The sequence below is a fragment of the Gopherus flavomarginatus genome, chromosome 7, assembly GCF_025201925.1.
Source record: "Gopherus flavomarginatus isolate rGopFla2 chromosome 7, rGopFla2.mat.asm, whole genome shotgun sequence".
Lineage (NCBI taxonomy): Eukaryota > Metazoa > Chordata > Testudines > Testudinidae > Gopherus > Gopherus flavomarginatus.
This window is the reverse complement of record NC_066623.1, coordinates 80,004,883-80,019,120: the sequence shown is the minus strand read 5'-3', so window position 1 is coordinate 80,019,120 and position 14,238 is coordinate 80,004,883. Positions and strand designations below refer to the sequence as shown.

The following is a 14,238-nucleotide window of genomic DNA, read 5'->3' as shown; positions in this document are numbered from 1 at the left end:
TGCACAAAGAATGAGAGTAAAGCATTGCCATTATTTAGGGCTGCTACTAACCTTGTGATATTCCAGAATGGAAAGTATAAAAGAAGATCACAGACTGCATGGGAATGGGTGACTCCTGAAGTAAGGCCTTTTGGAAGGCAACAAAGTGACTGAATTAAATTTAAATTTAATTCAGGTAAAAATTTAATGAATAGGCACAAAGTAAAGTTCACATTGCTCAGATTACATGTGCATTGATATACATTTCATGTAACTGAAGAAATGGTTCCTTTAAATTAATAACAAAGTTGCAGCATTGAGCACAAAGTAGGTGTGAATTGTCAACAGGATAAAGTGATAGTGTAAGAAACAGCATTTTTTTAAAAGTGACTAAATTGACTTTCAATAAAATATTTTTAAAAAACAATACATGCACCTTCATTAAGTGAGTAGATACATCTTGCACAAAATCTGCAATCCCCTATGGCAGTCGATGTTGTAAAATGAGTCTGTGTGGTGAAGTGTCTATAACATAATCAGCTAAATTAACACTTTTGATAATTAGGCAGAACAGTTTTGAACCTAAATGGAAGTCATCACTCTACTTTTCTAGCATTGCTTAACTCTCTGTAACCTCCAGGGATTAAGTATTTGACATTGAGGATCAAATTCATTATTGGTGTCAACTCCATTAACTTCAGTGGTGTTGCACCAGGGACAGACTTGGTCCTCCTTTTTTACACTTTACTGTGATTGTTTTAAATGTGTGATATTTTATTTGTGTGTTGACATTACATTTACACAGTATTCAAATTCTAAAATATATTAACATACATTTAGAGGTGTCACCAGTCTTGGAAGACATAATCACAATTACAGTCATAGTGGGAGAAATTCATCCCTCAGTGCAGAGGACCTGTTTCCGTACTTTCTGTGTGGTGATGGTGTAAGTGATGTTCTAGTGGTGCAGAAAGATTGCAGTGCTGACTTGCACCCTGACTGAAGAAATGGATTCTATTCTTCTATTGTATAGTTACCTGCAAAAATCCCATTTATCAGGCTTTGTAAATGGCTGTGGAAATCAGGTGTGGATTTCACCCTTACAGAATGATTTATCGAAGTTGTAAGCACAGATTTCACTCTAACTGTATGTGATGATTGCTTTGTGTTTATTTTCATGTATACTGGCATAGGGAACTTCATAAAATCATTCTAAATGTAGACATTTCTACCACATTAAAAAGGCTTTTAAATTATGTTAAACAAATCTATTCATTATTGCACATGCTAGAGCTAGAACCACAGCAATTCATCATCCTTTAAATATAACTTTTGGATTTAAGGGAAGTATTCATTACTAGATTTTCTAAAGGATTCATCTGGTAATACCTGTGAATACTGCAGCTTTGTATTTTATAGAGCAGACTAAAAGTGGATAGAGAACACTCATTCCATATTTCACAGAATCACCACACAGAATTGGCTACTCATGGCTGTCAGAAATAAACAAAAGATAATTTGTGTCCTGGTTTACCACTTAAATGAAAAGAGATGTGACATTAGTCTTTTTAAAATATGTAGACATAGTGGGCCTGATTCTTTGCTCTTTGAACTGGTGTAATGGAGTGAAGAATCAGCCCATTTAGCATGTAACATTCCAGTATGTTAAAAGTCTTGAAACACTGTACATTGTTGTTTATTAATGCAATAAATGAGCCATTAAAATAGTTAATGTTCGGTCATTTAGAACCAAAGTTTAAAATAAAAATGTATAGCCACTTTTTGTGCATGCTTCTCTAGAACCTGAGCAAAGCCTCATATACATGTACAGCTCAAGGATTTGCATACACAGATACTGATGTGATTGTCCAACCTCAACTGGCAAAAGCATGTATGCCCTTTTGAAAAGACAGATCTCAGTTCCAATTCTTTTCATATCGCCATGGCTAAATGAAAAAGCTGCAGATGTGAAAACTATGTTTCCCTTCATAGCAGTCATATATTAGTCTACTTTTTAACATAATTCGGTTCTTTACAGTCACTGAACTTGAATGGGAATGTTCAAACATATGTGCAACTAAGGACAATATTTAACATGGATGAGGAAGGTTGGTTGTTGGGGTTTTTTTACGTGAATCTTTAAAATTTGTCATTATCTCCCCTCATTATATGCGTCCCACAACCACAGGAAACACCCATTTGCCCGGTTTTTACCTTAAGCCACCAATGTATTCCTGTTTTTCAAATATGGTGATGTCTGAGTAACCTAATCGAGCCAAAAAAGAAGCACAACTTATACTTGCAGGCCCAGCACCAAAGAGAGCTATCTTTGCATGGTAGGCTTCAGGTATCTCTGCTGGGGGAGGTAAGGAAGGGCTTCTAATCTGAGGAATATTCATAGCTTTGAACACCTGAAAAGAAATACATTTAAGAAGTTAAATACTGTACAATGACAATCCCAGTATTGAAACTTTACTATAAATGGCTTTAAAATACTGATCACAATGTAATTTTCTGCTAGTATTATTACTGTTTTTTATTTCAGTCCATTAAAATAGACTACCACTATAAAAATGCATACAAATATTCATTTGGGTCCAGGGTAAGAGATTTCTAATGGAAAATCTTCCATTGCACAGCATATAGACTGCTCCTCCCATCCCCAGTTTGCCAGCCAATCCAGCCTGGCTGAAAAGCTACTCCCTTAGCTCCCTTCACTCTTTGTGCACCAGTCCAGCTCAGAGCAGGATTTAGTTATCAAAAACTATATCAATATGGCAAACATAATTGCAGAATGTTTTATAATAATCTCCCATGACTCCCCACCCCATGTATCCTTTCATGTTACAGCAGCATTGTGTTCTCAGTTTTAGTTTCTTTAGGGGTTCTTTTTGGTCTTTACAAAGCTACTAATGTGGGCTGAGATTCTCAGATGATATAAACCATCTAAGCTCCACTGCACCTTAAAAAGACAAAAGCACATGACCATAAAAGGAGACATTATTCAAGAAATTAGCAATATGTCAAACATACTCAAGTATCACCACTTATTTTTCCTTTCATAATATCAAACTTATAATAGTAATAAATAGTGATCCTAGAAATCCATTTACAATGGAAGAAATGCAGAATTTTCAGTTTTACAGAAAATCTTTAGTTTTTACATTTTGTGAAAAAAATAAATAAATAAAAAGATACAGCAGAACCCCATGCCACTGGTGCACACACAGGAATATGGGAATGCTTCAGCCCTGGGCAGAGGGGCTCCCACTATCACATTTCATTTTAATAGTAGAAAAACATAGATTTTTATGGTTTTTAGTGGAGAATTTTGGTTTTTTTGATCATGGAAAACTAGGATTCCTGGTAATGAGATACCATGCTTGGAATATTTCTTGATTTCATTTCTTGGGGGATCAAATCACTTGACCTTCAACCTGACGCTTTATACTTCCACCAAAGTCATTCAACAATAGAAACTAAAACACTTGGAATTACTCAGCTTGCACAAGTAAATAGAAAGTAGGGGAACCCAAGGTAGTAATATAGTGTGCACAATTAAATATAGCCTGCATTGATGAAAAGCATGAACAGAGTTCCAAAGTTACTTTAGGATTGAGATTTATGGGAAACAAAGTTCAGGGATGGATAAAATCCCCATCTGAGAAGGACACTGAAAAAAAAAAAAAAAAGATGTGAAGCCCCTTACTTGGTGCCTCCTTCAAACAGGGTCCAGATTAGACTTATTGTTCAAGAAAAATGTTTTTGTGATTAATGCAATAGCTGGAAACTCAAGATCGGTCTCTGCCACAGATTTTCTGTGTGTCTCTTGGGCAAGCCACACAGGTCCACATTTCAGAAGTAGACAGGCATCTAGTGGTGTTTTCGAAAGCTCCTAAGCATTTAACTTCTATTGATTTTAATGGGAGTTAGGTGCTTTTGAAAATCCCACATGGTTCTTATCTGCTTCTTTAGGTACCTAAAGAACTCTGAAAATGTAGCCTTAAGAGCCAGATTTTCAACGATGATCAGTGATTTTGGGTGCCCCAATTTGGGGTCTCTAATTTAGAATAACTGAAATGGGCCTGATTTTCAGAGATCAGGTGATAATTTTCTCTAATATTTTTATTAATCTTGTGTCGACTTCAGTTTCCCTCCGTACTTTGTATTGCTACCCAGTGGGGGAGGGAGAGGGGCATTCAGTCTGCTGTTGGGGCAGCACAGGAGACATGAGGGTGTATGTTGCCTTGCTGTTTGAGGACAGCAAATGGTTGTTAATGAACTGTCTGGAACCTGCTGAAAGAGACCAATATCAGTGCAGAATCCGAAAGAGACAATGGGAAGCACCAATGACTAAATCATTCACATCTAGCTATCAATGACCAAGAGGAAAGAGGTTAATCCCTTCCCCCCACACACCTATCAGCAGGGAAGCAGAGCAGAAATCACCTTGAGAACAAAGGGCAGAGAGATGACTGGCAATGGGAAAGGAGTGGACTTCTGTAAGATCGGCTGGCTGCTTTCACCTGAGACTGACAAAAGGGTCAGAGAGAGACTGAAGTGGTAATGGATCCCATTACAAGTTGAGAGAGACAGAAACAATATTAGAATGAGAGTACTTGTGGCACCTTAGAGACTAACAAATTTATTTGAGCATAATTTTTTGTGGGCTACAGCCTACTTCATCAGATGCATAGAATGGAACATATAGTAAGAAGATGTATATACATACAGAGAATGTTTCATAGAATGGAACATATAGTAAGAAGCTATATATGTTCTCTGTATGCATATAGAACTTCTTACTATATGTTCCATTTTGTGCATCTGATGAAGTGGGCTGTAGCCCACAAAAGCTTATGCTCAAATACATTTGTTAGTCTCTAAGGTGCCACAAGTACTCCTGTTCTTTTGCGGATACAGACTAACATGACTGCTACTCAGAAACGATATTGGAGTCCATTACAGCTCAGTTGGTGGATGGCTCTGGCTTGGCCAGATGGACTATGTCTTAACCTTCATTTCCATATGCTAATCGAAGGACTTTCCAATGCTGTGTTCCATTTGACTTATAAACCCTATTGTTTTGAAAACACTGCCTGGTGTCACTGCAAATATGCTAAGGTGCATTAGTCCCTGAAGAGTGTACAAGCCTATGAGGAGGAGCCTATCTCACTTGGACTCACTGGGCAGAACTCAGTGTGAAGCAGGAGTGCTTGAGCCCAGAGGCTCAGTCTCTGAGGTCAGGAGGCAGTGTGGCCTATCCTAAAGGCAGAATGCTGGGGTTCCTGTTTAAAAGCTGGGGCATAGCTCTGATTCTGGGGTCTATGACAAAGCCACTAGCTGTTATAACTGCCTAAGTTATATTTTCAGTTATTTCTTTACAATGAAAAAATCACAAAACTTGTTCACGCTTTGCATTTTTAAACAAGTTTAAATCAGATACAGAGACAGATTCTAGATTCATTGGACCAGATTCTGCCTGGCCCATGCATGACCACAGAGTGTAACAGCAGGAAGAAGGACCTCTCTGCCTTCTATGGACTGTGTAAGTACAGGACAGAACTGCAGCCTCTAAGCATTTTCCATGTAGAATCCCACTGTTGTTAGCCAGAACATATGGGGAAGGAAGTTATGGCTCCATTTAATCTCTGGTACTTTGGGGGCATTGTAGATCCCAGTAGAGTATCTTGGTAACAGCACTGCAGTCTCGTATATTTAAAAGGGGTGAACAGTTTGTGCTGCCAATGAAAAATCTCAGTGTATCACACTAGAGAGAGCCCTGGGAATCACTCTGCCTCTCAAAGGGAGAGCACCTTTCAGTATTTCTCAGGGGCAGTACAGCGCTATGTAACTCCCAATGCATGGGTGCGCCCTACAGGCACTATCTAGCCCTTTATAAATGTATACTGTTAATAAACTCATTGCCATAATTGTGGGTGACATCTAGCACACTCTCCTCAGAAATGGGAAGTGCATATTCTTTTCAAGTTAATAACAATAAACTTATGAACTGAAATTTTCATTTATGGCTTGAATAAATGTTCATTTTCTTCACACTGACTTGAAAACTCTCAGCTAGGTAAACCAATGATTAAAAAGCAAAAATTTTTACCAGCCTTTGTAAATTGGCATTGCATTTTAACTAACTGCAAGAAGCAAGAAACAGATAATTGTTTAAAAAAGAATCATTTATATCTGACAACTTATACAATATGGGAGGGTTTAATGTGGTTATTAATGGGTTTCACAGGCTGAAAAGCTTACATTGTACTGTGAAACTAGACTGTGATAACTAAAATGGAATAGGATTTTTTTTAAATGTTTCCTTTGTTAAATTCATATAGAAGGAGGTAGCAGCTTTTCCATTTTTTACATTTCCATTAGTTTTTTATATATTAAAGGCACATACACATGTATTAGAATGCTAGTCAGTAATATAAATTATGTACCTAGCATATTTTAATGTATAAATTATGCAGTACACATATACAAATATTATTCAAGTACATTTTCTTTATTTTTAAATACATTGTTCAGCAAAGAGGAGCACTAACTGAGATGGTACAGACCTACGTCAGACTCATAATCTAACCAATTGTTATAATAAATGGTGTGGGGGGGAATCAGGTATTACTGCAATGTTAAGGTTGAGAAATCAAGCAATCATGTAGGAAATTCTAAAAGTTAAGTCTGAATGCTCAACCTTAATTCTGTCTTCTTGTGCATAGGCTAAAACTGTCTTTATACAGCAGAGCCTGCTATATCTTGCCATCTGGAGTTCAATGGGAGTTTTGCATTTTAAGGCTGTCAAGGCTCATAGTGTGAAAATTGCAAATTGCTTCAGTGCATTTCAAAAGACTTTCACTCATTTTACAGTGAAGTTTCACTACATTATAATTCAAGAGATTAAATTTCACTGGGTTACACTGTACAAATCCTATTGGAAGGTAATTATTTCTGCATACCAAGTAAGCGTAAAATACCACCTTACATGTGAATACCATCTCCCCTTCTTCCTCCGCCCTGACTGTGGGCACACTATAAAGAAATTTTATGACTACCTTGGCGAAGAGAGGCAAAGTGCAATCCTTAATAGGACTTTTACCACTCAGAGATTTTCTCTTTCCCTTGTAACCTCTAACAAATGCCATCCTGCTCTCCACACTCCTTATGCATGTTTGTATTTGCATGAAGAATTAAAACACTCCCCCCACTCCCTTCTTTAATGCATTTCAGTCATAGGTCTTGGTCTTCTGTTCCTACAGAAAACTCTGATCCTCCACTGCCCCAAATGAGAAAAAACACCTACCCAAGGTTACACAGTAGGTCTGTTGCAAGGCCAGGATAAGAATTCAGGTCCTGATTCCCAGTCCAGCATCCTAACCACCAGGCCATATAGCCTCCTTATCCATATATTTTAAAAGAGCCACACTTCAACCCAGGTTCTCTTCATGCATTACTTTTGTGTATATGCAGAAGGTTGTGAACCAATTCTCTAATGTGCTTTTCAGTTTAAGTTTTCTGAGTTTGTCCAATTGTCTTGTTCTTTCTTCTCCTTTTCACCATTTTCTCCCCTGCCTTCAAGAAAGGGTGAAATCATCCACATATTTTCCCTTTCAAAATCGCCATTACACAAGGGCTCTACCCATTCCTGCCCATGATCTTGTCATATCTAGTGCCACAATGCTTTGGAGGTGAGACTTTAAATTTGTCAGAGAGGTGACCTTGGTGTAAGGGATGTAGCTTTTGCTATCCATTTCCACATGCTCAGTAGCGATTTACTAGACTTTCCACAAAGTTTCCATCTTCACTGGGCATTTTCCAGCCCAAGGCTGCAGGAGGGCTGAGCAGGATTTTATCCCATGTTTATTTCCCCCTCCATGTTCCTCACAACTTCTTGTCAACTGCTGCAAATAGACCATTTTGATTACCACAACAAAAAGTTTTTTTCTCTCCTGCTGGTAATAGCTCACCTTAACTGATCACTTTCATTAGAGTGTGTATGGTAATACCCATTGTTTCATGTTCTCTGTGTACATATGTATCTTCCTACTGTATTTTCCACTGCATGCATCCAATGAAGTGGGCTGTAGCCCACGAAAGCTTATGCTCAAATAGTTTTGTGAGATTCATTTATAACTCTTTGCAGTCAGCTTTGGACTTAACTATCTTGAGTAATTTTGTATCATTTGCAAATTTTGCCACCTCACTGTTCACCTCTTTTTCCAGATCATTTAGGAATATGTTGAACAGCACTAGTTCCAGTATATATCTTTGGGGAACCCTGCTATTTATCTCTCTCCACTGTGAAACCTGACCATTTAGTCCTATGCTTTGTTTCCAATCTTTTAACCAGTTACTGATCCATGAGAGGACCTTCCTTCTCATCCCATTACCGCCTACTTTGCTTAAAAGTCATTGGTGATGGACCTTGTCAAAGGCTTTCTGAAAGTCCAAGTACACTATATCCACTGGATCCCCATGTCCAAGTTTGCTGATGACCACAAAGAATTCTGATAGATTAGTGAGGCATGAGTCTCCTTTAAAAAAGCTGTGTTGACTCTTCCCCAAGGTATCATGTTCATATGTGTGAGTGACAATTCTGTTCTTTACTATAGCTTCATCTAATTTTCCTGGTACTGACGTTAAATGGTCTGTCATTACTAGGATCACATTTGAAGTCTTTTTTTTTTTTTAAATTGTCATCACTTTAGGTCAGGGGTTGGCAACCTACAGCATGCATGCCAAACACGGCACACAAGCTATTTTTAAGTGGCACGCTGCTGCCTGCCATAGCCCCGGCCCCCAGCCCCACTCAGCCCCCCCGCCCACCGCTCTCCCCTGCGGGGGCAGGAGGCAGAAGCTTGGTCCTGTGACAGCCAAGCTTCCCCCCTCCCCTGTTTCTTCCCCCAGCGTGCTGCTTTCCTGCCCCTCCTCCTCTTCTTCCCTGCGCCAATCAGCTGATGGCCCTTGCGAGGGGGAGGCGGGAGAGCAGCAGCGTGCTCACTGCTCCATAGAGGAGGCAGAGAAGAGGTAGGGACAGGGCCTTGGGGAAGGGGGTGGAACAGGGCATATCCCTTCCAGCCACCTTGCCATGAGTCGCTCAGAGCTGGGAGCACCCTACGAAACAAGCATTCCAGCCCTCTGCCCTGACCCCTGAACACCCCCACACACACACCCAGCCTTTTGCCCTGCATCCCCCATCCTTCTGCCCTGACCCCTGAACTCCCTACACACCCAGCCTTCTGCCCTGCACCCCCCATCCCCTCATCCCTCTGCACTGACCCCTGAACCCCCCACATCCAGTCTTCTGCCCTGACCCCTGAGCCCCCCCACTCACTCTTCTGCCCTGCACCCCCACAGCCCCCATCCCTCAGCCCTGACCCCTGAACCGCCCACACACACCCAGCCTTCTGTCCTGCACCCCCACATCCCCCATCCCTCTGCCCTGACCTCTGACCCTCCCCATACACACATCCAGCCCTCTGCCCTGACCCCTGACCCCCCCCAGGTCTGGGGTCCCAGCTGCCAGCCCTTGCCAACTGGCGTCCTAGCCGCAGGCCCTGCTCAGCCCACTGCCGGCCTAGGTGAACAGAACCCCAGGCTGGCAGCAAGCTGAGCAGGCTGGTGGTGTAAGATCAGCATTTTAATTTAATTTTAAATGAAGCTTCTTAAACATTTTGAAAACCTTGTTTACTTTACATACAACAATAGGTTAGTTATATAATATAGACTTATAGAAAGAGACCTTCTAAAAATGTTAAAATGTATTACTGGCCCGCAAAACCTTAAATTAGAGTGAATAAATGAAGACTCGGCACACCACTTCTGAAAGGTTCCCGACTCCTGCTTTAGCTAATTTCTAGTCATCTGGTTCAGAAACTGATTTAAGCAACAGGTCATAAACCACAGTTAGCAGTTCTGCAGTTTCATATTTGTGCTCCTTCAGAACTCTTGGGTGAATACCATCTGGTCCTAGTGACTTAGTACTGTTTAATTCATCATTTTGTTCCAAAGTCTCCTCTACAGAGATTTCAAGCTGTGAGAGATCCTCAAATTTGTGACCTGAAAGGAATGGCTGAGATGTGAAAAACTTCCTCACACCCTCTCCAATGAATATCAATGCAAAGAATTAATTTAGCTTCTCCACAATGGCCTTTTCTTCCTTGAATGGTCCTTTAGCACCTTGATTGTCCAGTGGCCACTCAAATTGTTAGGCAGGCTTCCTACTTCTGATATACTTAAGAAAATTGTTGCTGTTAGTTTTTGTGCCTTCTGCTAGTTGCTCTTCAAATTTCTTTTTTTGCCTGCCTAATTATACTTTTACACTTATGTTTCTTTCTGTTTTCCTCAGCAGGATTTGACTTCCAATTTTTAGAAGATGTCTTTTTGTCTCTAACCGCCACTTTTACTTTACTTAGCCATAGTATTTCTTTTTCTGGTCCTCCTCCTGTTTTTTGCTGTTGTTTTTTAATTTGGGGTATAACATATAGTTTGAGTCTTCATGATGGTGTTTTTTTAAAAGTTTCCATGTAGCTTGCAGGCATTTCACTCACTATTGTTCCTTTTAATTTCCATTTAAATAGCTTCCACATTTTTGTAGTTACCCTTTTTGAAATTAAATGCCCCCAAGGATGTTAAATTTAATTACATTATGGCCACTATTACCAGGCAGTTCAGCTATATCCACCTCTTGGAGAAGATCCTTTGTGCCACTTAATACTAAATCAAGAATTGACTCCCTCCTTGTGGGTTCCAGGACTAGCTGCTCCTAGAAGCAATCATTAATGGTGTCTAGAAATTTTATCTCTGCATCCCATCCTGAGGTGACGTTCCCAGTCAAAAGGGGATAATTGAAATCCCCCATTATTTTTGCTTTTTTTCTGTTTTTATAGCCTCTCTAATCTCCCTGAGCATTTCACAGTTACCATCACCATCTTGGTCAAATGGTTGGTAGTATACTCCTACTGCTATACTCTTATCATTCAAGAATGGAATTTCTAACCATAGAGATTCTATGGTACTGTTTGATTCATTTAATGTTTTAACTTTATTTGACTCTATGTTTTCTTTCACATATAGTGCCTCTCCACCAGCAGAACAACTTACTCTGTCATCCTATACATTTTGTATGCAGGTTTTACCGTGGCCCATTGATTATCATCATTCCACCAGGCACTCAAATTCACCTACCTTAATATTTAGACTTCTTGCAGTTGCTTGCAAGCACTTATAAAAGTCATCAATATTTAGTTGGCTGCCTTCATGTGACTATTCATCTTTCATTTGACAGTTCCTCTTCAGCTTCTACCTGTACTTTACCAACATCTATCCTTTCCTCTTTACTAGGATATACGGCATACCCTTTAATAGATCCTCCTGAGGGATGTCTCTGTCCAAATCATGTGCTCATTTCCACCTTTCAGTTTTCCCCAACCCTTACTTTAAAAACTCCTCTACGAACTTTTTAGTTTTACATGCCGGCAATCTGGTTCCCTTTTGGTTTAGGTGGAGCTAGGGTGCCCAGATGTCCTGATTTTATAGGGACAGTTCCAATATTTGAGGCTTTTTATATATGGATTCCTATTACCCCATGCCCTGTCTTGATTTTTCACATTTGCTATCTGGTCACTCTAAGTGGAGCCCACCCATCCTATACAGGCTATTCCTTTTTCTAAAAAGTTCCCAAGTTCCTAATAAAGCTAAATCCCTTCTCTGAACACCATCATATTATCCACACATTGAGACCCTGCAGTTCTGCCTAACTAGCCCTGCATGTGGAAGCATCTGAGAGAATGTTATCATAAAGGTCCTGGACTTAAATCTTTTACCTAGCAGCCGAAATTTGGCTTCCAGGACCTCTATCCTATCTTTCCCTATGTCACTGGTACCATCATGTACCACAACCACTGGCTCCTTCTCAGCATTGCACATAAATAAAATACCCAGCTAGCTCTTTAAAAAAATGGAACCCATACATTCTAACAAACATTTTACACTCTATTGTATAACAAAAGAGAACATGATATGTACAATTCATTTTCTTGAATTTGAAAGCTGGTAAAGTTTCTCAAGGCACCTTAAGAACGACAATATCCTTCAACAACAAAATCTATACAGGTGTGGGATCGGGAAATTAAAGTCAGATCATTCAGTTTTCAGAGTTTATGAATTCTATTGGCTTTACCAAGCCAAGCCCATAACTCTCTTGTTCTGGAGTTAATTAACTTGATACCTCCAGAAACCGGCTGTTTTCCTTATGTGAGGCCTGCTGGATGACGTGTTGTCCTTAACTGAATCTCTAGAAGCTGAATAAACTGTTTATATCACACTAAGTTCTCAGTGTGATTTTAAAAATCTAAAGCTACTATAAGCCCTTAGAGCAGTTTAGGGGACCCTATGGTTCAAGTCTTAATGAAATCTACAAAATAAGTCAAATTTAACAATTCTCATTTCTGAGTTGTCCGAACACCATATTCCTTAGTGGAAAGTATAGAAGATTTTCTTTCTCCCCATGTGTGCTTCATTCAAAGATGGCTAAACAATTTTGCTCTAATTTATCTTTGGACTGAGACCAATAATTTGTTTGGAAAAGTTATGGAAAAGTGGAAATAGAATGGAAGATGGATCTCAACATTAAACTACAACTGAGGCTCTGATAACCCCTAATATAAAATGAAGTATATAACAGACTGGATTCAGAATTGGGAGTCCAGTACACCTACACAATACACCTTCTGGGATGATCAGTCCTATTTAATGACCCACCCTCAATTTCATGACCACTTCTTTAGAAACACAATAACTGATTCCAAAAATCTGTGAAAAGTAAGGAGGCACTTGAAAGGATTCAGTTGTTAGTAAGTAACCTAAGCTTCAACTTCACCATTGTGTAGCGCACATTTCTGGAGCCCCATATTTAACAAGAGGTGAAGATACCTGGATTAAAAAGTTTTTAAAACTGTGCTTTTTTAACACTTCATTAGGAATAATGTGATCCCAAGCAGCTATTAGAGCAGACTTCAGCTAATTTAGCTTGAAACATTTTAGCACATTTCATATTATTGAATTATTCTAATATTGTTTTGTTAGTAGCTCACCAACTGAAAATAAATATATTTTACCGGTAATAAAGCCAGTAAATTTTAAGACCTGATTGTACTATCCTCATACATTCCAATAAATTCCCAATGGAGCTTTTCTGAATGAACGCTGTAGGCAGGAATGCATTATTAAGGTACATTTGAACATATTATTAAAGTAAAAATAAGCATGTGGATGGATTTTAATTAAATCAAATATTAAGCAAAGTACAGGTATCTGTAGCCTTCCTGAAGTTGTAAAATTTTATTCTCACTCATGTAGTTTTATTTTGTAGCAATGTATGGTCCAGGAAATAAAGGCTTTTCCATAGACTATATCCATGAGCAGGTACTTAAAACTGACCTTTTTTTTTTTTCCACCAGCAGAAATTAAATCACTAATTCCACACACATTTGTGAACATCAGTAAGTGCCAACAAAATTGAGGCCCAAGGCCTCACACAGAGACTACTCAAATTCTGTAAGCCTACATAATATTTAGAAAATATTGCTTATCTTTGAAGAACAATCCTCAGCTCTGTGAGGTTAAGTGAATATTGTTATACCCTGTTTTACAAGCTGGTTAACTGAGACAGAAGGTGAAATCCTGGCCCTGTCAATATCACAACTCCCACTGACTTCAATAGAGCCAGAATTTAATCCAGATAGTTGAAGTCACTTGTCCAAGAACTCAGAGAGAGTCTGTGTCAATACCAGAGTGAGAAATCTGAAGTCCTTGGATCCACATCCTGGGCCAGGGCACTAAATCCTGCCTATCACCTGAAACAAGCTGCACAATTTTATATTTTACTCAGTCTTTTTAGACTTCAACTTGATTTCAGATTAAGAATGAAAGCAATCCTTAGGACAAAGGGTTTAATCAAGACAAATAAAAAAAATTAACAGAAAGTAATGCTCAGTTCTCATTTTGATGGGTAACCTCAGGAGGTGACATAAGTATCAGAATAGCAATCCAGTTTCCCTGTGAACACTTGAAGTCAGAGAAGCCACTATCAAATCTATCTAATAGCAACTACCCACAAATAACTTGCCTCTAGGAAAATGTTCTATTAAATCTCCTTTCCCAATTGCTTCCTGCTGTAACAACAACCAGAAGATATCCTTAAAGAGAGACAAAGACTCCACGGGATAAGGAGAGGAGAGTCAGTGAAGA

General features: G+C 39.2%; 1 protein-coding gene across 6 annotated transcripts in view; it reads right to left on the bottom strand.

Moving 5' to 3' along the window:
- Positions 1-14,238, bottom strand: part of DPYD (dihydropyrimidine dehydrogenase) — a 616,437-nt gene that overhangs the window by 354,818 nt on the left and 247,381 nt on the right. For all 6 annotated transcript variants that reach the window (XR_007775327.1, XM_050960937.1, XM_050960938.1 and 3 more), the window contains exon 6: positions 2,194-2,390. Coding sequence is in view for 5 of the 6 variants with exons in the window: in XM_050960937.1 (XP_050816894.1) it covers positions 2,194-2,390 (197 nt within the window). In the remaining variant the exon portion in view is untranslated. The remainder of the gene's footprint in view (positions 1-2,193; positions 2,391-14,238) is intronic.